The 26,994-nt window shown below is 41.2% G+C and overlaps 1 protein-coding gene across 1 annotated transcript; it reads left to right on the top strand.

Annotated features, from left to right (window-relative positions):
- The first annotated feature begins 2,080 nt into the window (after window positions 1-2,080).
- On the top strand, window positions 2,081-5,442 carry tob1a (transducer of ERBB2, 1a). The gene is made up of 2 exons (XM_061749258.1): window positions 2,081-2,345; window positions 3,230-5,442. The coding sequence occupies exon 2, from the start codon at window positions 3,437-3,439 to the stop codon at window positions 4,472-4,474; it is 1,038 nt and encodes a 345-aa protein (XP_061605242.1). The 5' UTR covers window positions 2,081-2,345; window positions 3,230-3,436; the 3' UTR covers window positions 4,475-5,442.
- Window positions 5,443-26,994: the final 21,552 nt, after the last annotated feature.

Below are 26,994 nucleotides of genomic sequence, written 5' to 3'. Positions count from 1 at the left end.
TAGCATTAGCAAGCTAGCAATTAATATTCTAGGTAAAAATACAAAATAAAAAAAACGTTAACTGCCATTCAGTTCACTCACACATCATGTTATATGTACATTACACATCTAATAGTGTCTCAAAATCACTTAAAGACGCTCCTCTGTCGTTTTTGGCAAGGTTTATCAGTGGCCCAATACTGTGTCCGTCTGCAATAAATGTCTGTGTGAAACATTGGTTCCAGCAGCGCAAACATGGTTCATTTTTTGTCCTTTTTTTTTTTTTTGTCTCGGCAGAGCTTTAACACTGAACCTATTTTTTGAAGTCGACTTAGCCGAGTTATTCGATTTTTTTACCCCCCAGCCCTCGGACTTATTGTCATTAGCAGGCTGCAAACGGAGACGAAATTCCAACCCAGAACCTCAGAACTGTGAGGCAGACATGCTAAACACTCAAACACTGTTGACTCATCTTTAGTATCATACATACTGATTATTATCTTTGTGTTTAGTTAGAATAAGATATTTGTAAACATCTACTTTTACTTTGGAAAAGAATGATCAAAATGTTGCCCATTATCTGACATGTCACAGACCAAACCAGTTTCTAATCAATAATAATTTTACATTTTGCACTGAACTGCCCTATTTTTTTTCAATTCATCTATTAATTGAACAAATAATGAACAGATTAACTGATTATTCATTAATTTCAGCCATATAAGTGATAAGATCGTAAAGCGCATGTAAAATCACAATACAATAATTATGTATAAGTAAAACAGAAGAGAGATTGTAGTGCAACAACAATAGTGTATAAAAGTGTACAAGGTTCAAATGTTGTCATGTGAAATTGGTATAATGACAACTTTTTTATTAAAAATAAAAATATCTAAAAGATAGTTAAAACAAACCAAACAAAAAAAAAAACAATACAAGACAATAACACAATAGTAGTGCAATAAGAGCGATGACCTCACATCATATTCGCATATATACAGTACAGCACTGGTGTCAAACTGGTGGCCGGGGGGCCAGATCCGGCCGGCTACATCATTGTATGTGGCCCGCGAAAACAAATCAAAATTGCTCATTGTGTTCTGGTGTAATACCACTGATATATTTGCAAGCATTTTTGGGTTACCAATCCCTCTTTGAAAAGAAATGTAATAGTTGAAAAACGTTTTTATAGGCTTCTGATTTCAAAACTGGTTATTCATCAATGTGTTGTGTATACTGTATGTAATAACAGTACATGAGGTAATCTTTCATTTATATGGGTTCACAGTCGTAGCGGCCTCCGAGGGAAGTCATAACTACGATGTGGCCCGTGACAAAAATTAGTTTGACACCCCTGCAGTACAGTGTGTAAATATAGGGGGCTGCCCTGCGTGTGTTCGTGCTCTTTAAATTTGGCAGCGGCGGCGTGCGTTGAGCCCGGGCGTGACGTCAGCAGCCTACATCAGCACCTTGGATACGAGCTCGCCACTCACCACAGGGATCCTGCCCCGTTTCGGGCCAATCACGGTTGCGCTTTCCGCGTAGCGCTCAACACCACCCACCCACACCGCTGCTCGCTTTGGGCCGATTGTTCAGCGGGCAGGGGAATCTCCTCTCAGGCGCAATCCCTTCGCAATCTACAGCAGTTTGCAGCACAGCCACATGAAGAAGAAAAATAGGTTCCTGTCCCTTTAAGGATTAAAAAAATAAATAAAAAGCACTATGAAATCGCAAGTATCACGTCGTGTTTCTTATTTTCCCAATGATGGTCATTTAATTCAATATAATGCGTTAAATAGAGTTAATGTGCCTCTTTTAGCCGCTATCGCTTCATTATATTTTTCCATTTGCTGTCAGCAGGCCAGGCTTATCTCTGACGTAAGCGCCCGTCACATGCGTCCCTCCCATTTCGCAGAATCAGATGTCGAAAGATTGACAGCGCGCAGCATCCAATGAGCACACGGTAAATGCAACACACTCAGGGCGGGGCCTGCATTTTCTACCAATCCAAGGCGCCCATATTGTTTTGACCTCTGGAACCGCATCACCGCCTACCGCGTGCCCGTGGCGGAGGAAATCGATAAATACAGGCGCTCGTCCGCCAGGAGGGGACGAAGTCGCAGAACTCCCGAGAAGGAGGGAGCTACTCCGCCTAGCCTGCTGAAAAACACTCGAAATCACCTTCCCATCCAGAAACTCAAGCAATCGGCAGTCCTCAAGACATTTTTCATTTACTGGAATACTATTTTTTTAATTCTTAACATATTATACTTGAAGAAAGTATTGATAGTTTTTTTTACCCCCTTACTATTTGCACTAACAGTACTTCACAACTACTGAGATCCTCATCCCCCCGCTAAAAAAATGTGAGTATTGTCCTTTTGAAATGTGATACGTGTGAGCTCTTGTGGCTTTATTTTGGCTTGACGTACTGAAAGCTCTTTTAACTCTCACTAAGCTGATTTGCTGCGTCAGTCTACGAAAGTTATGGTTCGTGTGTGCATGGGTGTGGGATGTCGATGCCATTTTCTTCATTAAACTGATGTCTTTCTTTATGATGGCTTACTTAATGACGCGTTGGTGAATTGAAATTATCGTGTGTCGTGTCTATTCCCCCCCCCCCCCAAACTGGTGTCAGCTCGTAAATTATCTATGGGAGCAAGCAGCTCTGCACTTATTGCAACCGTATTGCTCGAACTTTGCCAAGCTGATAAGGCTAAATGTGTTATTTCGCAATACTTTGTCGTACATTTACCACAGAGAGGGCTGTCTCTATGACAGCGGGGTTTTTTTCCCCCTTCTTCCCAAACCCAAATAGATCAACATTTGGGGGACAACAAAAAGGTCAAGTTTATGTACCTTCATCGAAAAAGCCTTTTTTTTTTTTTTTTTTTGCCAATTCATGGATTAAAACCCATTAATGTTATTCCACGTTAATATTAAGTACTCATTATTTGTCTTCATGAGAGCATTTTCTCTTTGCTTTGTAGATAAAAGGGTGTAGCCATTGTTTCGGGAGTTTAACACAGCAGCGCAGTCATTCGATGATCAAATTACTTCATTCAGTGGACATTATTGACTCAATTTTCTGTGTTTTCAGTCAATGGCATCTCCTGGTGTTTATGGAGGTTACATTATGTAACCAGACTCCCGTGTGTTAGTCTAATATCGGAATAGCTTTTTTTAGTTGTTGTTTTTACATTTATCTGGCTCTAAAAGTGTTGTGTGTTTCTCTGTGTTTCTTTTCCAGAAAGTTTCACACTGTGTGGAAAGAAAGCTCTTCTGCAAGTACTGCACTTTTACCCCCCGAACACATTTCACCCACATTTCGGTCCCTTAGGCCATTCTGCCCGAAGAGCACCCGCGTTGCCAACCACGGCTAAACCAAGCAGACCCAGTAGACCCATTGACACGCACGCCCAGTCTCCACTCACCTGGTAAAAGTCAGCAGTCAGCTATGCAGCTTGAAATCCAAGTAGCTCTCAACTTCATCATCTCCTACCTGTACAACAAGCTGCCCAGACGGCGGGTCAACATCTTCGGCGAGGAGCTGGAGCGGCAATTGAAGCAGAAATACGAGGGACACTGGTACCCGGACAAGCCATACAAGGGCTCGGGCTTCAGGTGCATCCACGTGGGGGAGAAGGTGGACCCTGTGGTGGAGAAGGCAGCCAAAGAGAGTGGACTGGACATCAATGATGTCCGCAACAACCTTCCCCAGGACCTCAGCGTGTGGATTGACCCCTATGAGGTCTCCTACCAGATCGGGGAAAAGGGCCCCGTCAAAGTGCTGTATGTTGACGACAGCAATGAGAGCGCGGCGAGCAGCGGGGGGCTCGATCTGGACAAGGAGATCAAGAACAGTTTCAATCCGGACGCGCAGGTGTTCATGCCCATCAATGAGCCCATAGGCGGCGGCGCCTCCCCGGGCTCCAGCTCGCCCTCTCCTCCTTTTGGCCACTCGGCGGCGGTCAGCCCCACTTTCATGCCCCGCTCCACGCAGCCTTTAACCTTCACCACCGCCACCTTCGCCGCCACCAAGTTCGGCTCCACAAAGATGAAGAGCAGCGGGCGCAGCAGCAACAACAACAACAACAACGGCACTAACGCCACGAACAAGGCGGCACGCACGTCTCCCACCAACCTGGGCCTGAATGTGAACACTCTCTTGAAGCAGAAAGCCATTTCCACCTCCATGCACTCTCTCTACGGGCTGGGCCTGGGAACGCAGCCGCAGCCGCAGGCCAAGCCCTCGGCCCTGTCCCCCAACGCCAAGGAGTTTGTGTTCCCCAGCCTGCAGGGCCTGGGCACCCAGAGCACCCTCTTCCCGGGGGACAGCTCACTCGGTCTGGGCCCGCTTCAGTACAGCAACGCCTTCGACGTGTTCGCGGCCTACGGCGGCCTTAACGACAAGTCCCTGATGGATGGTTTAAATTTCAGCTTGAGTAACATGCAGTATTCTAACCAGCAATTCCAGCCAGTCATGGCCAACTAGTACACCAAGCTAATACTTCACACAGCAACGACCAGATAATGTGACCGCTAGTGGTGGTGGGAGAAGGATGTCTGAAACTCAAATGCACATGTAGAAAAAAAAGAACAGAATGTCAAGGTTAATAGGAAATGTGACGTCAACTATAAGATCTCAGTCACAACTCTTAAGAATACGAGCCCGAGGGTGAACTACTTTGCCCCCTTGAGTTACAACTTTTCTTTTTACCCTCAGTGGTGACGCTTGTTGTACGAGATGTCCAAGCTTGGTTACCTAAACATCAACTTGCGTTATTGTTATTTCATTTGCCAACCAAGCACAAAATATTTTTTTATGTTACTGTTTAAGATATATTTAAATAAAAAAGACAAAAAACAAAACAAACAAAAAACAAAAACAAAACAAAAAAACACCACCACAAGTCATGGCCTCTTTCAGTATTTTGACAGAACTGGACATTGCCAATCTTTCAAGAAATTGGCAAAGCTAAGTGGGATTTTCTGGTCTTTTTTCTAATTGTATAATTTAATTTAGTACAGAGTTTGTAAAGTATCAGAGTATCTATTGTTTCTACGACACGGTATTGCATTTATATCTTTTTACTACTTCAGTGATCTGTGATGGCTGCAGCAACTTTGTTTTCTTTTTTATTGAAATTATAAAAATGAATTCATCTTTCAAAAAAATTGACTATTGACTACTCTAAAGATTGTGTACAGAATATTCCGTAGTGGTGGGATTTAAGAATATTTGCTTTTTTGGCAGGAAAAAAACAGAGTTGTATTTTCTGTTAAGAGTAAAAAAAGATTTTTGCTATATTATGGACAAAATGTAATCGTATATTAATTTTGTACCTACATCGTGCAATACTTGATAAAAACAACGGTATAACAAAGTATTCGGAGTCAGTGTCTTACATGTTAACCGGAACTGATAGTTTATTAAGTTTGTATTAAAAGGCTTGAAAATAACAGCTTGTTTACTCGGGTCTTTGTGGGCATTTTTAAAAGTGACATTTTACTTCAAATCATTAATCTAGCACTTATTTGGGAGCTGTTGGGCACCACCGAACATGAAATATTCATTTCATTGCAGTTTTTCCACATTTACTGCTATGACAAGCTAAGCTTCACAAAGGTTCTTCAGCAAACATTTCTTACGACAGTATTTTTGAGGACCTCGCAAGGCGTCACTGCACATGCAAGTCTGGGTGTTGTGTCGAGCCTGATAACCACCTGAACTGCTGCCCTGCGCAGCGTTGGATAAAAGGCAAAGCCCTGTAACTATAAACATAAAAAGCCCAATGCAATGCTCGTTAATAGTTGATGCGTAGCAAAAATAATGCAAACGTGACCCAACTAATTCCCCCTTTGGGCTAAGAAAGAGCCCATCAATCTTTGATGAGGTTTACACTGGGAAATATTTTTACAACATTTTCCTGAAAGGAGGAGGTTATCAATGGAGGGTGCAGGGTAGTATTTCTTCTGGGGTTCAAATCTGAGCTCTGGCCTTCCTGTGTGGACTTTGCATGTTCTACCTGTGCTTGGGTAGCTTTTCTCTCAGTACTCCAGCACCCACCCACATTCTTAAAACATGTTTAGCTTAATTGAAGACTAAATTGTCCTTCGGTCTAGATGGTTGTCTTTGGGGGAGGTCTGCACTTTACCAAGTGCCTCTAGTTTTCATTTCAAAGTGGCTTTAGTAACTTTCTGCATCAACAAAAGTAGATCCTCAACTGTATCATTGCCAGCACCTCAGAGGAGGAGGAATCGCTCCCCTGCAGGTCAGGAGCCAAGCCACTTATTAACTAATGAAATGCATCACGCCAAAGCAGGAACACAGAATTAAAATGTCCTTCACAAGCATCTCATTACAATTCACCCAGTGTTTTCCAACAGGGTGGCTTGTAAATGGATAACTGGATCCAAAGGGTTGAGTGGTTTAAGGACATATATTAATAAAAGTCACTGTTTTTGCACTCAAAAACCCGCAAGCTTTGAGAGCATTTCTGCATTGCGTTTGTGCTGCTGCCGCATATCTTTAAATGTCCAAGACTAAAATAACCCTTGTGGTGTATCATGATCCTTCTGGGGGTCGTCTCATCGTCACTTGACTGTCTGCGTGTCCCCTGATACTCCTGGGGGGCGGGAGGCTGATAGTGCTCTGTAAAGTTCACTGCGTGTGTTTGTGTGCTGATCCCGTGTGCACAATAGAGTGTGGTGGTGGGAGTGTGTTTGTTTATCATCATCGGGGTGAATCTCTCAAGGGAAGGTCGTCCTTAAAATACCTTTAATGTTTAATGGCTCCTTTTTGCACTCATTTTTTACTTACTATACAGTATATCATCTACTAAGACAGAGCATTTCAATTATGTCTCACTAACTTCAATAGATATATAACAATAATGTAGTATGTTATCATACTAATGTTACCCGATTACAGTTATTGACTTCAGAGGTTGTGTCCTTTGCCCAAAAATAGTGACTCAAGTGTGTAAGTGAGTTGACTGGTGTTATGTAATGACTTGAAAATTTTACCTCGCTTTGACTGCTCTGTGAAAAAGGCCTTAGATAAGTATGAGACAGGCCAAAATACATTACTCTCAATTTAATAAGAAGCTCATGTCCTCCACATCATTTGATTGTATTCTCAGGAGACTTTAGTTGAAAATCAAACAAAAAGTAAAGAACAGCATTGAGTTCTTAACTACAGTATTTTCCAACAGGATGAGTTTTCACCAAAAAGACACTTAAGGTATGCCTCAACACATCCGACTTACATGCTGCAATGACAATGCTTAATTTTGTAATAAAAACACTATATTTGGCTATCATTTTAAAGGAATTGATGCCTTAAAAATGGTGGTATATTATTTCCAATGCAGTCATGAATAGAAAAAGGAAATTTGTTTGAGGCAACCTTGTTTTCCTTTAACATTTTATATTAAATTGTTATGAGAAGAGGCTGCAGTAACCAGAGTTTGTATTTATTCTGATTGATTTATGTTGCACAAATGATAATGACAAAAAAAAAATAATTCTATGTTCTTTTTAACCTTCGAATCATTTGAGACAACCGTCAGAGTGCTTGACGTTGCTCAACCTGACTGACTGTGCGCACAAAGGCCCTTGTGACCCTTTGCCTACAAGCTGAAAGAAAAATTGACTTTCAATTTTACATAGCTGGCGCTTTAGGGATGATACATTTTGACTCCATGTATTTTGGCAGGGCAGTATAGATGACAGAATTAAAAAAAAAAAAAAAAAGCACTACTTGTACTAAGAATAGCAATGAGGAGAAGGTGAGTTCAGCAGCACTACCGATGTTCATCTTGTGCCAGGCTGCCAGTTTGGCCTTCGCCTCCCATAAAAAAGACGTTGCAGCTCAATGGCACTGGTGGTGGGTGCCAGCGGACAAGACTTTATGGTAATGCTACCCTCCTCAGCAAAAAGCACTTAATGGCTTTTCATTCGCCTGTCTTTCCCCTCAGCCCATCTATTTCTGGAAGCACGCTGGAGCTGATTGAGCAATGATAAGCTGGAGGGAATGTTGCTTTGCTATTAACATTACTTCACCACACCTTATCTGTATCTCACAGGGGATCCTATAGGAGGATCTCTTTGCTCCTTTATAACTTAGCTTGAGAAATTAGACCGCTTTTATTTTCTCTCTTCTAACTGGGACTAATGACTAAGATAACATTGCCTGACTAGTCCCGGTGAGGGAGCTAAGGGTGTTGACACAATTTGAAACAGTTGCTCACACCCATTTGGAACACATGAGTTATGGCTGGTTGGCAGGAACACATTTGCATCCCTTAAAATATGCAATTTTAATTCCCCTTCCAGCTGTAAACTGGCAATGTTGTATGCAGATTGGTGCATGATATCGAAAACAGTGATGTCTTGGATAGCTTTTTGGTGCTCGTTTTAAATGCATTACACATCTGGTTTATCTCCTTGTACTTTCTCTATTTAACATTTATGAGGCATTGTGGGTGTTGTCTGGTTTGCTTTGTACACTCAGTATATCCGCAGCAGACCCTGGTGTATTGTATGTGCCTAGGCCTTTAAACTGCAGATGATCTCTCTGCAGAGGGAAACTAAAAACAAATACAGCGCAGACTTCTCGGCCTCCCCCACCCTAACTTTTACCTCTCCACTTGACGCATTGTGGCTTCCGGCGCTATCTAGCTAGCATGCCACTAACGTACCTGCTGCTCAGTTCCGATTATACACATACATGGTCAAAAGTCTTGGGAAATACTGAATTAAAAGCAACTTGGGGTCGGGCTAGATCCCTAAGGCCATGTGTACGTGAGAACAATGTAGTAAAAAGAGCCGTCTTGACAAGTTCGGCTTAGGGTCGCCAACATTATGATCCCTATTTACACGAAGAACACCTGAAGAACACCTGAAGATACTGTCGTTGTCATTTACGTACTGTAATGTTTAATCACCTCATCATATTATTACATACACACAACAAATTGATGGATAACTAGTTTTGAAATCAGAAGTCGTGAATAATACTTTGTTTTACTACTGTTGAAGTTATTGTTAAAAAAGGGTTTGGTAACAAAACCATTTTTTTTAGATCTGAAAATGTGAAATTTTGATACAGATTTTAGCAAGAACCATGGAAATTCAAGCTCATGCTTTGCTTTCGCGGGGCCACATAAAATGATGTGGCGGGCCGGATTTGGCCCCTGGGCCTTGAGTTTGACACCTACGCTCTATCTTATCTAAAAGCTTTTTAAATACTACACTCTGTGGATATAGGGTTTGAGAATATACATTATGGGAGTTTCAACTGGTCACAATAAATGTACACTTCAGTAATCTTGAGCAACATGAGATTATTCACAAACGATAATGCCAGAGGGCAGCAAGGTAACATAGTGGATAGCATGTCTGCTTCACATTTCCGAGGTTCAGGTTTTGAATCTCGGTTCCTGATTTCTTTTTTATGTTCTACTTCTGCTTGCATGGGTTCATCCCATATTCCCAAAACCTACATGTTAGGTTCAGTGAAGACTCTAAATTGTCCATAGGTGTAAAGTGTGAATAGTTGTTTGTTTATAAGTTCCTGGTGATTAGTTGGCAACCAGTCGAGGGTGTACCCCAGCTCTTGAAATCCTCTTTGCACGCTTTCTATAGAAAATGGATGGCAAGATGGATAACAATGGCGTTTTCTGAAACATCAAACGCTGTTGTTTTTTAAATCCTTTTTTGTTTAAAAATAGTCTTGTGTAAATGTGGAATGGATTTTTACACAATTCCTCATTCTTCAGCTTACCAAAACATTTTATATCATTCAAAGCAGCTACCTGTGTGGTAACAGTTTTAGGGAGGTCCCTTTCCCAATCAAGGTCTATCAAGGCATGCTTGGATGTGTCTGGTGTGAAAGAACCTTCCCAGCCCATGATCTCAAGCCCATCAAACAGGTGTACCAACTCCATTCGTTCTTCCACTTTCACGCCTATGTCCCAATACTTTTGTGCAAACATTGCAGCTTCAAGGAACACCAAAAAGTTTAATCATTATTATTACAGTTATTATTATAGTTATTTTACATTATTTCATCCAAATGAAGTCCATGTCACAGTTCGACAGGATGCCTTTATAACTTGCATCAATCATGCATGCAAGAGAAATAGCACTGAAATCCCTAGGACGCTTGACAACATTCTCATTCTGAATATAGTGTGGGTTTTGCACCTCTATTTCTGGATTAAATATATTTTTAAACTTCTCAGCAGTCTACAAAGACCACTCTTTTTCCACCCCTCCACCATTAACTTGCCTGGGTACTCGTGGGGGAAAATGAGATACTTTCAGTCATGTCCAAGTGACATGAAACACCGCTTGCCATGCGGGAATTAATCAGTGCTGTGCAATCTGCAGATCAGTGGCACAAGTGATGCTGATGGGGGGGGGGGGGCGACAGCAGGGGAAGAAGGTAAGGGGGGTGGACACCTGCTATCCATCACTTCTAAGTGTGTGTGTTCAGAAAAAGAAGGAGATAGGACAGAGTAGCAACAAAGGAGTCTTTTGTTGTCTCTCCTTAGCTTCATGCTCACAAGAGGCTGATTTGCAGCCATGATAGAACGCAGTGGCAAATTGTGCACACACGAATGTATGCAGAGCATGCACGAAGTAATAGGAGTGCACACCTTTGCATAAGATGAAGAAAAATCAGAGGTGGCTGAAATAGGTTGTTCACACTCTGTAGACTTAAGTAGACAGACAGCTCAGAATGTGTCTGCCTGTGCCCCAAGCAAAAATCCCTTTTTGTTTTCTACATTGTCGCTGTTCTAATAAAATAAATATATGAATTAAGTCAATTAAGGTGTTATGACGGTGACACTTTGTCCTGGCAGATTATTTCTATTTTCATTATTTCCCATGGGGAAAAAATAGTTTTGAAATTCATAAAAATTGGAACGTGATCAGCGTCCTGGAATTGATTGTGTTTGACCTTGTTCTAGTCCACTGTAATTTAATTTCATTTAATCAAGACCCTATCAGAAAGACACAGGGCTGATGAATGTTTCTCTCTGCAACTCTTTAATCCATATTATCTTTCACTTACGTCATTGCAAAGTTTTCTCTGCGGTTGATCCTTCTGAAACACCTTTCCTCTGTCTACTTAGAGTCAAGTTGGATTTACCCGACACATACCTCAGAATGCCTTGAATACTCCACGAATAATATTTGCACATAGCTTATGGGAGAAAGAGAGAGAGCCAAGTGATGACTAGCTGGGCTGTGAAATGGCCGACTTCTCGTGAAATCATTTCATTGCTTGTGTTAATAATATGGATGAAAATGCTTATTTAGCTCAGCGGGATAGGAGTTGAGGATGCAGAGGGAGGTCAGTTTTTGCGTCCTTGAGATCTGGTATGAAGATGTACATGTAAAGAAATAGGAAGAAAGTTATTGGATTGGAAAATGATACAGTCAGAGTATAAGCAGCAACCTGGTGTGCAGCTTGTGATTGGATCTTTTGTGAAAATGTTCAAGGAAAGTCGCCCCAGCTGGAACAGCAAATCCTGTGCTCTGGAATTCTAGCTATCCCCACAATAAAGCTTCCCAGGATGCTCGTGAGCAAGCCTGAGCACAGTTCTTCATTTCACTTTCTCTAACCCTACACAAATCCTTCATAAAATGTCCAAAACTTGAGTTATGTTCAGTTACTGTAGTTAGTTGGAAACAAATTAATTGAACACCCAGTCTCATGACTTCCCATCAGGGTTAGGGTTGATTGTTGGGGTTTAGGGTTGACGTTAGGATTTTATCAACAGTTAGGGATTAGGTTTATTGTTCCATCCGACATGAATGTGTCAGCTCCACTCTTGCGCAAGCATTTGTCCAAATAAAGGCCGTCCCTGAACTGGATGCATGCTACCCTGAGCAGTTCAGTGAATACATGCTCCCAACCAAGATTTATGGCAATATGAGTGAACACATATATCTTTAACGCTAAGTCTATATGTGATGTATGTGTATTTAATTCAGAACAACTTATTCTGTTTTTATGACAGCATGAAGCATAACTTCTTCTCGCTTCCTCTTCCTCCTTATTTGGCTACCCAGGTACAAGTAACTCCAATAATCCTCAGCGTTGTCTGACAGCGCAGTGAGCACTCGATCACACTGCGGGATTGATGTTTTATGAACCTACTGTGAACTGCAAGCAGCCTAGTGAAGGAAGAGGCGTGAACAAGTGATGAAATAGAAGGGAGACACTGTATGTGGCTCCATCGCGATGCATGGAGAAGAAGCTACCTCCAGCTTTTTTGCCTTCCTCAACAATCACTCTCCAGTGGTGTAAGTGTGGGTGAGAGGCATTCAATGCATTGAGCGGCAGGATCATTTCTTCTTTTTCACAGATGTTCCCCTAAAGTGCTCTGTGGAGGCCGCCGACACGTGCACAACCTCACTTTGACATGTACCTCTACTGTGAAAATGATCGAAAGCTATGACTGAGTGGAAATGAGCTGATAAATGCATTTGTTTTCCTTTATATCTACCCTCCCTTATGATTCAAAGATCTTTTTTTGTGTGCCAGAGAGTCAGGCTACTGGTGCCAATGCAAGTGATAGAGATACTGTACCAGCCTGCCATTATCCCTTAAGAGCTCTGTTTGTGAACATCGGGTCTGCGTCACCAAGAACAGCATGACAATGCAACATTTGGATGATGTGATTGGAGGGTTATAAATATGACGATAAACGAATGGCAGCACGGTAATGTCATATCCTGTTCGTGTAATTGTATCGTTCATCTGCATGCAAGCGCTGACCTGCCTCAACATTTGGCACCGCAGACGACATTTAAACTGAGGGCCAATTATAGCCTCATAAACCACAAAAGAAACAATCATTATATTCACAAAAGATTAATGTTGGCTGGATTGGGGAACATTTTCATTTAATAGTTTGGAGTCTGTCATTATTATTATTTTCTCTAATAGGAGTTATTGTTACAAATGATTTTATGACTCCTGTGTTAGCGTGACTGTAAACACTTATCAAAATGAAGGCAGAGTGTTTCATTGGTTTTGTTTTACTAATAAAAGTTAACTTATTTTTACACTTAAAATGTTAATAACTTTCAAGATGAGATACGTATTGATCTTTAAAAGCCCCTGTAAATTGAAAGTATGTCTTCTAAATTTGACATCACAGACAACAGTTGTTAACAACCCTTGCCAAATTTGAATGATTGAAAAAAATAAAATAAAATCGCCAAGTATATAAAATGAGACCTTTTGTGAAATTGTGAAAACTCAAGCCATTGTCTCCACTTTCAAAAGCCTACACACCCCTACCTGCATATGTTTGACCTTCCTGACAATCAATCTTGTTCCTCTCAGGCTGTTACAGAATGGAAATTTAGACCACCCATTTATAACTTAGCAATATGTATTAGTCTAGGATAACGTAACGTTAGCTGCTTCGAGAACGACTATCGATAAACATGGCAAACATCTGTTGTCACTATCGGAGAGTTTTCTCAAGCTTTTATATAGTGGGGCAGGGGGGGGAATAATGCTGGTCACTTAATTACGTCACTGGGTAGCCATTTTAGCCATGTCCAAAGAATCAAGAACATATAAATGGTGAAAAAATGTTTAATCCTATATCTCCACAATATCTGCACATAGAGATATTCAAACATTCACACCAATGGACAATTTAGAATCTTGAATGAACCTTAGTGTGGGAGGGAGCTGAAGTACCCGGAGAAAACCCACGCAAGCCTGGGTAAAAGACACAAATTCAGATTCAAACACAGAACCTCTTATCCATGATGCAATTGTGCAAACCATTATATCACCATGCTGCCCAATATAATCACTGAAAAATGTAGCAATGTTTAAAATGACACAATATGTACCGTGTGAATGTGTGCATGCGCCAGTGTGTGAGTGAGTGTGAAAGAGAAGGTGGGAGAGAATGGGTGATACAGTGTAAAATCTCAACCCAACTTAGTTTCACTGGTCGCGTTCTTAAGCAGTGCCACCCATTGTGGACCCATCAGAACGTCCCACGCACATACAAAGTGTGCCTACATACACACACGGACAAGCCTGAAGCATCTTTCTTTTGTGTGGGAGAGCAGTGACATCATTTTAATCCACCAGCAATCTGTGTGCAAAACAAACATTCACGCATAAATACTCCACAGCTTTATAGTCAGTGATGATTCATCTTCTGTGTTACATTCCAATCACAATCATAAAAACAGACATCATCTAAAAGTGAGAGAAAAATACCTCTTAAGTAAAACTAAATGATTAATAGGCGGCACGGTGGACGACTGGTTAGAGCGTCAACCTAACAGTTCTGAGGACCCGGGTTCAATCCCCGGCCCCGACTGTGTGGAGTGTGCTTGTTCTCCCCGTGCCTGCGTGGGTTTTCTCCGGGCACTCCGGTTTCCTCCCACATCCCAAAAACATGCATAAATTGGACTCTAAATTGCCCGTAGGTGTGACTGTGACTGCGAATGGTTGTTTGTTTGTATGTGCCCTGCAATTGGCTGGCAACCAGTTCAGGGTGTACCCCGCCTCCTGCCCGATGATAGCTGGGATAGGCTCCAGCACGCCCGCGACCCTAGTGAGGAGAAGCGGCTCAGAAAATGGATGGATGGATGGATAAATGATTAATAACCAACATTGCCTGAAGAATAAAAAAGTAAAGGTCTCTCCAAAAGTTTCATTTTCTTAAGTATACGGCTGTCTAACTATGCTTCACGCTATAGGGAATTGGGATTATAGTTGGAGTCAATTTTCTCCCTTCTGGATGAAATCTAATCTAACATACTACACGGAGGAGTAATAATTGGACTCCAAGGTATCTTTACTAAGGCCAAAAAAGTACAGGTGCAGGTCTTTAAGTGACTGAACAAAAGAAACTCAACCATAAGCCATAGTACTTTTAAATGTAAAATAATTCACTAATTTGGTCATGAGAGTGTATTTTCAAGCCAACAACAAATATATAGCAGTATGAAAAGCAGTGGAAGGTCAAGCAAGGCCAAACTACGATGTGAACGTAAAAACATCATATGACAACTACATGGCATATGTAACATCTGTAGGGACAAAAATAATAATAATAATAATAATTAACAAAAAAATAAAATATTAATAATAATAATAAATGAACACCACTATATCATGCATCTAATTGTCATTTTGGCCTATGTACTGTACGATAATATTGAAAATGCACAAAGTCAGTCATAAATTCACTGTACACAGCGATAGACACTGTTGTTAATTTTACACATACCTGTGTCTTATTTTGGACCAAAACTTGAATGGACTGGTAGCTTTCTTCTTGACCACATGGTGTACTTCATTTGAGTCTTGCTGCATCAAGACTGCTGTTGGCTAGCAGGAGTGTGGTACATTCCCCAAATCTTTGCACAAACTGGGCCATCATTGTGAGGACAGCAACACATTTACTCACTACTCAGTTTAAATATGTATATGCACCACTCACAAAAAGTTAGGGATATATGGTGAAATTTTAGGATGAACCTACAATGCACTATAATCTTCACAGGCCAACTTAATTTGACCTTCTCTGAACTTTGGAATACACTATTGTATTGTGCATTTTGGGTTCGCCCTTAAATTTCCACCGAAAGCAAAATGTGAGTAGTGTAAATACAGTATATGTCAGGTCATCCACACAAAGTATTTTGACACCCGTTGGTGTCAAAACTGATAAATGCTCTTCAGTTTAAGAGAGATGCCAGATATAGGGCATATGTAAGCAACATTTCTATTGGTATTCCTACTATTTGTCACATTCTTAAAAAGACGTAGATGTCTGCTGCCTAAGCAACTTTGATAACTACACATCCTTTTTTTTATTTTATTATTATTATTATTTTTGCAGCACTTCTATGCAAACACCATGACAGCTACAGGGCAGCAACTCAGTCAAATTAAAAAAAAATATTTTTACAGTCAATGGAAAATATGCATATGTAAATTGCCATTGGAAATAGCTACAGTATCCAGTTTACATAACTGTCACTCTAATCCCAACTTAATAAGGAAATGTTTAATGTCTTACATAGATTTAAAGAGGGCTGCTGTTATTGTTGTTGTTGTTTTCCCAAAAAACTTTAACAAAACACCTTAACCTTAGGGAAGAAATGACAAAAGAGCATAATGTATTTTGTTAGCTTGCTTTAGAATCTTCATCTGAGTAAAGAGTCACATGTTCCACAAACGTTGGATAATGAAAACATTAAGTAACAGGTTTCTCATCCGCACCGCCATTTGCCATGGCAAATGTTTTGACAGTTAAAAATCTTGCCATGCAAACACGCATGGTGGCGTGGGACAATCTGGCATCACTACTTTTTTTTTAGATACAGATACAGATACACATTAATACTTAACATTATATCGTTCTTTCTTTTATTCATCCTCTTGTTTTTTTTCTTTTTGTGTGTCCTGATTGATAAGTTTGCTTCATTTATTTGTACTGTAGTTGTATTTCCAACAAGCGTGCTAGTAGGGGGCCCTATTAGGGAGTTCTCCGAATCCCAACGTGTCATTGCAATTTGTGGTTGTGTCGTTGATATGAACCAGTATCAGCCAGCAACAGCTTTTAAGGGCCCTAGGTGGGGGTTCCCAACAGCAAGACATTTTTTTGCAGTGTCATTCCAGCAATTAGGCATTCATATGGGCCAATGTCAGCCAGCTCCCGTGGCCCCTTTAACTCAGGGTCCTTAGCAATTCTCTGGCTTGCCTGCCCTGTTGTTGCACCTCTTCCCAAACCCTAAACCAAAACCTAAACTCTAAACCTAATAAAACCCTAACAGGAAATCCTAATTCTGACCAAACCCTAAATCTAACCCCGCCAAAGATTAACACTGGTTCAAAAAGTGGCCTGATAAAACTCAACCCAGGAAAACTATTTGTGTTGTGATGGACAGAAGATTTAAAAACATTTGTGTTTTTTGTTTACAGGTAGGGTGTTGATTGTGTGTTTAAAGGTGGATAAGAGATTTTCACCACACAGCACGCCATGTGTGGGTAAAAATAGTGAAAAGAACAGATGGATATCTTTTATGTAAACAGTACAGAAGAGAAGGCCAAGTGGACAGGTTTCAGATTATACCAGAAGTGGCAGATTGCATTCATTTCCTCCTTAACGGGGTTCCGTTGCGCGATAATGTTGACGTGACATGTTTTATACAATCAATTTCCACAATAAAAGGTACTTTGCATCTTCACATTTTTATGAGATCCAATACAAGGGCTGTATCCAAAATCCTACCTTAACAAAAATCCTACAAATCTTTTTATTCTTAGGTTTTTAGGGGTGTAGAACTGTGTACGAGTAACATTTACCTGACAGGGTAATTACCTGATGTAGCATTATGTGTAAGCACATCAGTTTTATATGTATAATGCATGTGTGCTCATAACAGTCTCCGTGTGCGGGCATCTTATTAGAAATGTTTATTTAGGTTCTTGGCCACGCTCCAGCTCTACTGCAGACGTCAGCAGCTCGCTAAGAAGGATGGGACGGGGGACGAGTGGCAGGGTGAATTAGGCAGATGGTGAGAGAGAACAATGAGAAGTCAGAGGAGGATAGGAAATAAAAATATAGATTGCTGGTGTGATGATGAAGTGGTTAGCTTGGAGTGCTGATGAGAGAAGAATCGAAACGGGTTCACCTCAAAAATTATGATGTCCTACAGAATACAAACAAGAGAGTTTAAGGATATCTGCATTGAAAAGTAGAAATGATACATGCCATGTATTTAAACGGGATTTTTGAAATCATCCAATAAACATAGCAAACATATTATGTCACTTTGTCAGATAGTTTTATCTGACCGTTTGTCTGTATAGTCAGATACTGTAAGTTACGAGATGTTATTTATATGGGTGAGGGTGGAGTCATGCCGGTTGCCTGACGACACTGGGCACTGTTTTAGCTGTGCTCCCAAAAAAATCAGGAATGCAGAAATAGTTAAAAAAAAAAAAAAAGAAAGGAAAGAAAGCTGTTGAACACTATATTGCCACAATTCAGTACTGCATTGTTCTCAGTCTTTTCACCTTTTCAGCAATTATCCTCAAACACGTATAACGTATTCTTAAGCAAATCTATGAATTTAACATTGTATATATTGTAGAAAATTATATTATACCGATACATCAGTGGGCAGTTAACATGCATGCCTCATAACAGTTCCGAGGTTCGGGGTTCGGATCTCAACTATGGCCTTCCTGTGTGAAGTTTGTGTGTTCATCCTTCCAAGTTCCCAAAAACATGCATGTTAGGTTCATTGAAGACTCTAAATAGGTGTGAATGGTTGTATGTGTATTTGTGGCCTGCGATTGACTAGTAACTGGCGGGTGTACCCCGCCTCGGGGTGGGCCCCAGCTCACTGAGGACAAGCAGTAAAGAAAAGCGACGGTACAATTACTGGACGCTTACCCGCACCAGCAATCGAGGCAATCGAGGTTTGTTCAATGTTGTGGCCTCTAAAGGATTAAGAGAGTGGACCTGCATACCACATCAGCTGAATAGTACTCTGGAATGATTTCTGAGCGACCTCACCACTCACGCACGCACAGACAGTCATCTCAAATGAAAGAGTGGTACAAGTGTCCTCCACAGGCAAACTGGTGTTGTATGAGTGAACTCTGTAGTCTGAAGAGCACATGACATATTCAGCAACAGGAAGCCATATGGATGGTAAGAGTTGGGCTGTTTTATAAGAGTGATCCTGCAGGAAAATGGAGGAATGAGTGTGTTTGAAACAATAGAATACAGCAACTGTTTGGCATTCATCTACGTCATTCCTACATAAATGTGACGTTGCAGAAAAACAATGGTTACATGCTAGATTATCAAACTGAAATAATCATATAATAATAAGTATTGTTTCAGACCTGACGTGTGCGTGTAAAATGTAAATGTAAGTCCATGAAAATATAATACTGTCGCTTGGCCATAAGCTGCTGTCCTCCTCTCACCCTGCATTTGATGCTGCAATCGTATCCACGGCAGCTTGACAGCCACACACACGAGACATGCTAATGGTTGGGTTGACGCAGACACACTGAAAAATAAAAGCATTTGCAAAGTCGCCAAGAGACCACAGGCTTCTCAGTGAACCAGAACACACCAATCATCATTTCGCAGCATCCCTCCTACGCAGAGGAAACCACAGACACCGATTCTAGGCTATTTTTTTGTTTATTTGTTTTTGTTTGTTTGTTTGTGTCCTGGGTGTCATTAGACAAAATGCATAGATGTGTGGGGTTTTTTTTCTTTAACTAATAGTATAGAAGTATTGGCCATAACTGAACAAAATGTCTATTTTAAGAAGGGGAGCGTGCAAGAGCTGAGTGAGGGGGGAAAAAACAGTCATAAAAAGCAGCAGGGGGCAGACTGCCTGACTTTCAGTCATGGATCTAACTCAAATATGCTGACTATGTGTCATATAATTCAACAGGGCAGTATCCAGGATTTAGGCCTCCTTCGTTAGCCTCTTTTCTCGCAAAATACCCATAACAGAGAAGATAAGGCAAACTGTCTGTGCCTTTTGACACACCACCCACTCTGTGCACTTTTACATAACTTCCACAATATGTCAGATTTTTATTCAGATTTGATAAAAAATAACTTTATCCAATTATTGTAATTTCAGTATTATTTATTTTGAACAAGTACCTGGAAAAAAAGCAGAAAAATAATCTGCATTGTAATTTTGCATCAAAGGTTTGCTATTTCTAATGTGTGTTCATGGTTGAGTCTTGTGTTATATCAGGTTTGCAGTTGTTTTGGGGTCTTTGGGGTTAGAAAAATATTTTGAGTTATGATGTGACAAATAACAGTTTTCAAAGTCAACCAACATTTGTGATATTTGCTGTGAAAATCCCTTTACCATCTTTTGGTAGGAACTTTTACCCAAACTTTGGGTTCTGCTGATTTGTGGCTTCGGCCACAGTTGACCAGCTTCATTCAGTCTGTGAGTGACCCGTGTTGTTTTCATGCAGGGCAGAAATCGATCAAAATTCTTTCTCCCTCACCTCTTCACCACCTACCATTTAGAGTGCTTGTCCCTGGAGAAATACTGATATAGCTTCCAGCCAACCACTCTTAACAGGACATTGAAAACAGTCAAGGAACAATGAGGACGCAGGTCAAAAGCACAGTTTTCTAGGGCGATTGGCTCCTGAGCAGGCCAATTTACTCCTACATCAGCCAAACAATTAATAATTGTAAATCAATCAATTTCTCTGACAATGTGTGGATATGCCCTAATGCCGCTGTTACTTTATACTTGGCTGGGAGCGTTCAGTTTTCCTGTTCAAAATAGTACCTCAGAAAACTATAAAAACCACGCTGCATTGAACGCATGAGTCAGAATGAGACCCAGACGGATGGTCTCGTCAATGTACTTCTCAACATTAGTTTTTTGGCCACAACGAGCTGATCCATTTTATTCAAGAGGCAGCAAAGCAGAGACTGTGAAGTGTAATAGTGCAGCACTTACCGGAACTAAGGCACAGCAACAGATCAATAAAAACATCTCCCAAACATACAGTATGTGTGCAAATGTGATATGTCCGTTGAACTTTCTGGCCATAACTCCAAAAGGTATCTCTGGCGTAAAGACAGTAACACAGTGAAGCGTATTGGAGGCAGCGTCATGCTGGAGATATTACAATGCATGAAAGCTGTTGTTTTTGTCGTCTGAAATGTAAATACAGTCGTGCGCTGTAGCCTGCTATGGGAACCACAACCTTCCCAACATGGCCACCACGTATACACGTTGATGAGCTGGGCTGGCATTTCTAGTTTTTATATCTAAGCCCGCGAAGCCCAATAGAAGACATTGTCTGCGGTCATGTGACTGTCTTGTGTCCTTCGATTGGTGAACTAGAGTTAAACATCACTAGCGATTACGTTGTACTGGCGCAAACTGCGCCCAATGCAGAAGTTGTAGCCTAAACAGATCGCACACAAAAAAAAGATAAATAAGTAATAATTGATAAATAAATGTAGCGAGCGGCATGTAGATCATTGTCATGGAGTAAAAGTACCGTTTCCTCTTAACATAAATAGTCAAGTAAAAGTAAAAAGTATGCTGCATTAAAACTTCTCTGACAAGTACAATTTATCCAAAATTCACTTCAGTAAATGTAACGGAGTAAATGTAGCGCGTTCCTACCCACCTCTGGCTATAAGGTTACGTTAATGGCGGAAAAGGTTTTGAAATGATTAATCTTGGATTCAAATTTTTTGGGGAAAACCGGCATTTAAACAGGGGGTGTGTATACTTTTATAACCACTGTCGGCAAACTGATCAAATTCCACAACATAATTCCTAATTCGTAACTCATCACTCGTAAATCACGCTAGTCCCTCCAATGTAATTTCTCCTTCTGGTTATGGAGCTTTTAGTTTATCAAAGAGTTGTACAGTATGCTACTTTAAACAAAAGGCCATATAGAAAACCCGACTTGGGGTTTCTGCTGATCTTTAAGATAGCAAACTTTTCCATCTGGAACATTTCACAAGATATTGCACAACATTTGTGTGAAAAAAAAAACAAAAAAAGCAGGTCAAACTGATCTGACATGATCCACACACCCTGAGGATACACACCACACCCGTCTCTCCTCAGCTCCTCTCACATTGTCTTTCCAGCTGCAGTAAGTTTAGATGAGCCTGTATGTTCTACTAAAAATAGTAGCGCACAACTCATCAGCTATCCTATTGTCAGATAAAATGGAGAAACAAACCCAGAGAATGAAAAGATAGTGCATGTGCATGTGGTTTGGCCTTCACTTGATTCTTTAGTGGTGAACAGCCAAACAAAGGTGTGTGCACACAGGAATGCTGCAGAACACAAAAATAGCACTTTCTCTCACATTCACTTGCATCCTGATTATTTCACTCACATTTTATTTTGCGTGCGTGTGCGCATCTTCACTTCCTGTCATTTCTGCTGGTCAGGATATGTTGCGGTTTGCTGCCTGGGAGGAATCTTAAGTGAATAAATCCAGACAGACAGCTATGGTCTCCTCTCAGGCTCGGTGTACACCGGCTGATGGACAGACTGATGCAAGAACCTAAACTGTGAGATGTGAGAGAATTGGTATCTCAAAATGCTTCTAGGTGTGTGTAAAAAAAAAAAAAATCAGATATCATGATCATTACATTTGTTGTATAAAGTTATAACAAAATAATACACAAAAAAACCTATGCTATTCTATTCATTTGTTGCCTAAAAATAATTCCTCCCCTGGTACATTGACCAACTAGTTTAATTTGTTTCGTGATCACACTCGTAACTCCAAACGCTCGAATCTCAAATCATCTTTCCCCATTGAAATGAATGGGAATGCCATTAATCCGTTCAAGGACCCCAAAGATCACCAACGAAAGTTTTTAGCATGAGAATTAGCACTGTACAGTATTTTACTTTATAAACCATAATTTAATACAACAATTTAATAGAATGTAAAGAATCAAACAGTTTGTGCATCATGATAATTCAATGTGCTGCTCATTCTGATGTGTGCACCTTGGCCACCAGGAAGTATAACTTACACAGCCATATCACACATAGATTTGTTGATGAAACACCAGACCATCTCAACTAAGCTGCAATATTAGTAATTTTTTCCAGAGGATAACGAATGTAAGCCTGTGAGTATTGTTGTACGCTCTGTCTGCATGTGTTGCCACAGCTTGCATTCAAATACAAGTTCTTTAAAGGTTTATAATTCCTGTGACATTGATGCCAGTTTTCTTAGGGTGTGTATGTTTTTTTTGTTTGTTTTTGCTTTGTGTGTTAGCATTAAGCTAGCTGACTTTTGCAAGACAAAGTTAATGTGGTTTTAAATACACGTCATTTTCTTTGTTTTAAAGTAAACTTCACCTGGGAGTGGCAACAAAGCACTCTGCCTCCCTTTTGAAGAATTGCTCACTATCTGCCAAACTGCTTCTTGCAATGAAGCTCGCTGTCACCATAGCTAGCACTCTTACATGACTTGTTTGTGACTCAGTAAAATAGAGTGATCATTTTAGCAGCAAAAGCCATCAAGACTTTGGGAAGGCAACTTAGACCGGTGGCCTTTGTCCTGCTTAGCCTCTATCATGAGCCTGGTTGCTGCCTCTCTCGCTCCCTCAAATGTCATGCTGTGCCAAGTGGAAGAGATTCAGCTGACTCACAAACAGTGTGCTCTGCCAACTGCTGCTCTCACACTAACACATAGACACACGCCAGTACCAAGGTGCGGTGAGGAAGAAAGCAAGACAATAAATGATATCTTAACCCCAATTCTACTTCAACAATTGCTTTATTTAAAACCAGCCAAAGGATTTATGAAAATATACAACACAAACACCTTCCCAAAGCCATACATGCATCCGGTTTTGAAGTGAAACTGCAGTTGGGCTGAAGTGGCAACAAATTAATATACTCCCCAGAGCGCACCACACTGAGTCGCTCCAATTACACTCTGTACAAAGAAAGTGAACACGGGAGCTCGTGAAAAGAGGCGGCAAGGTCCCCTGGGGTACAACAACCAGCCCCCACCTCGAGACACACATTCACGTGTCATGTTGCACAATAATATGCATGCAAACGCTCAGTTCTGGAGAAGAGAGACCCAGTTCTGCTAAGAAGAAACAAGGTCACTTTTCAAGGCTGCCGTTAGCTACCAAAAGCTACAGATTATATGAGAATTCGCTTCAAATGCTCCTAAAGATGAAGCTGATCAGAGAGACAGGCAGTACTTGGTGTATCTTCTGATAGGAAAGGGGAGAAAGGGGAGAAGGACACTTGGTCGTGGAACCTCAAAGTACAGGAAATCATTCAAGGAAAGAGGTTAGCTAAGAAGAAGTGGGACACTGAGAGGACCGAGGAGAGGAGAAAGGAATACATAGCGATGCTACGTAGGGCGAATGTAGAGGTGGCAAAGGCCAAACAAGAGGCATATGATGATATGTATGCCAGGTTGAACACTAAAGAAGGAGAAAAAATATCTATACAGGTTGGCCTGACAGAGGGATTAGAGAAGGGAAGGATGTACAGCAGGTTAGGGTAATTAAGGATCGAGATGGAAATGTGTTGACTGGTGGCAATAGAGTGCTGGATCGATGGAAAGAATACTTTGAGACGTTTATGAATGAGGAAAATGAGAGAGAAGGAAGACTAAAAGAGGCAAGTGTGGTGGATCAGGAAGTAGCAATGATTAGTAAGGGGGAAGTTAGAAAAGTACTAAAGAGGATGAAAAATGGAAAGGCAGTTGGTCCTGATGACATTCCTGTGCAGGTATGGAAGCATCTAGGAGAGGTAGCTGTGGAGTTTTTGATCAGGTTGTTTAACAGAATTCTAGTGGCTGAGAAGATCCCGGAGGAATGGAGGAAAAGTGTGCTGGTGCCCATTTTTAAGAACAAGGGTGATGTGCAGAGCAATGGGAACTATAGAGGAATGAAGGTGATGAGCCACACCATGAAGTTATGGGAAAGAGTGGTGGAGGCTAGACTCAGGAAAGAAGTGAGTATTTGCGAGCAACAGTATGGTTTCATGCCTAGAAAGAGTACTACGGATACATTATTTCCCTTGAGGATGTTGATGGAAAAGTACAGAGAAGGTCAGCAGGAGTTACATTGTGTCTTTGTAGATCTAGAGAAAGCCTATGACAGAGTACCCAGAGAGGAACTGTGGTACTGCATGAGGAAGTCTGGAGTGGCAGAAAAGTATGTTAGAATAGTACAGGACATGTATGAGGGCAGCAGCACAGCGGTGAGGTGTGCTGTATGTGTGACGGAGGAATTCAAGGTGGAGGTAGGACTGCATCAGGGATCAGCCCTGAGCCCCTTCCTGTTTGCAGTGGTGATGGATAGGCTGACAGATGAGGTTAGAGTGGAATCCCCGAGGACCATAATGTTCGCAGATGACACTGTGATTTGCAGTGAAAGCAGGGAGCAGGTGGAGGAGCAGTTAGAAAGATGGAGCCATGAACTGGAAAGGAGAGGAATGAAGATTAGCCAAAATAAAACAGAATACATGTGCATGAATGAGAGGGGTGGAGGGGGAAGAGTGAGGCTACATGGAAAAAGGGATAGCAAGGGTGGAGGACTTTAAATACTTGGGGTCAACAGTCCAGAGCAATGGTGAGTGTGGTCAGGAAGTGAAGAAATGGCTCCAAGCAGGTTGGAACGGGGGGAGGAACGTGTCAGGTGTGTTATGTGACAGAAGAGTCTCTGCTAGGATGAAGGGCAAAGTTTATAAAACCTATACTACAGCCATGATGTACGGATTAGAGACAGTGGCGCTGAAGAGACAACAGGAAGCAGAACTGGAGGTGGCGGAAATGAAGATGATGAGGTTCTCTCTAGGAGTGACCAGGTTAGATAGGATTAGAAATGAGCTTGTAAGAGGGAAGGCCAAGGTTAGATGTTTTGGAGACAAAGTTAGGGAGAGCAGGCTTTGATGGTTTGGACACATCCAGAGGAGAGATAGTGAGTATATTGGTAGAAGGATGATGAGGATGGAGCTGACAGGCAAGAGAGCTAGAGGAAGACCAAAGAGAAGGTTGATGGCTGTCGTGAGGGAAGACATGAGGGCAGTTGGTGTTAGAGAGGAGGATACAGGAGATAGGCTTATATGGAAAAGGATGACACGCTGTGGCGACGCCTAACCGGACAAGCCGAAAGGAAAAGATTTATGTTAAGAAGAATCGATACTTTTACTCTGTTACAATGATCGACATACCGCAAACCTCCACCCCGCCCTCTTGGCTGTATAATCAGAGTTGCAGAGCTAAGCAGAGTGAAAGCACAGGAAAGACAGTGCGGGGGCACAGGGGGCATGGCACTAGTGCTCGACCACCGTGTAGTTCAATCGGTGGGTCTGCTCGGGCCCCGAAAGCTCAGATTACGTTGCACATAATGAGAGGCCTGGCTCAGCATGCGCACACATACAAACACAAATACACACACACACACACACACACGCTCACACAAATACACACACATACAGAGGCATTATTGCTAAAGCCCAATTCTGTTCTGTTTTTTTGCTTTGGTCTCTACAGTGACGACTGCACAGCACCACTGCTTTACATGGGGATGTAACAAATTGTTTTCTACCCATCTGAGGACATACCACTCAACTCAGAACCAACATTTCGATCATAATAAAATAATAATAATTGCAATAATAGTAATAATAATAATGTGTTGAAGAGAAAAGAAACACAAGCACAAACATGCAAACTATAGATTATTATATGGCGAAGATTTGGTCAAATTATACTTGGGCTGTAGTTAATAGTACACAGAATACAGAATCATTTTCTTTAATATCATCCATCCATTTTCTATAGATAGTCTATAGACCTGTCCTGGGTCACTGGAGCCTCTCCCAGCTGACTTTAGGCGAAAAGTGAACTGCACCCTGGACTGGTTGCCAGTCAATCAAAGGGCATATAGAAAAAGAACCATTCACACTCAGATTCACATTGTCACTGAGTGACAACTGAACCCACGCTGCCTGCACTGAAGTCAGGCATGTGTACCATCATTAGTAACTTTGTTTTGAAAGGTGCTACTGTATATACTGTAAATAAGGTTATTATTATTACTACTATTTACATTACTAATTTATAGGCTGTAAACCTAATCTCATAACCCAACCCCTTTACAATTATGGAAATCAGTAATGCATTTGTTGCTATATGTTTGTGGTGTGTATTGCAACAAGATTTGCTAGTTTTGGAATGTTTCAGGCATGATTGTTGCTGTAATTTAGTACTGTTCAAATGTGATGGGATGCATGCATTTCATCCATCCTCCATGTTTTGTACCGCTTATCCTCGCTACAGTCACAGGTGAGCTCGAGCCTATCCCAGCTGACTTTGGACGAAAGGCAGGGTATGGTCGGGTCGCCAGTAGAAATACAAGCATTTACATTTACACCTATGAGAATTTAGGGTGGTCAATGAACGTT

Source organism: Phyllopteryx taeniolatus, chromosome 16 (assembly GCF_024500385.1).
Source record: "Phyllopteryx taeniolatus isolate TA_2022b chromosome 16, UOR_Ptae_1.2, whole genome shotgun sequence".
NCBI classification, from domain to species: domain Eukaryota; kingdom Metazoa; phylum Chordata; class Actinopteri; order Syngnathiformes; family Syngnathidae; genus Phyllopteryx; species Phyllopteryx taeniolatus.
Note: the sequence above shows the minus strand (reverse complement) of the source record. Positions and strands in the feature narration are given on the sequence as shown.

What these genes read in the sequence shown, in the direction of transcription:
- tob1a (XM_061749258.1), top strand. Translation starts at nt 3,437, where the DNA reads ATGCAGCTTGAAATCCAAGTAGCTCTCAACTTCATCATCTCCTACCTG.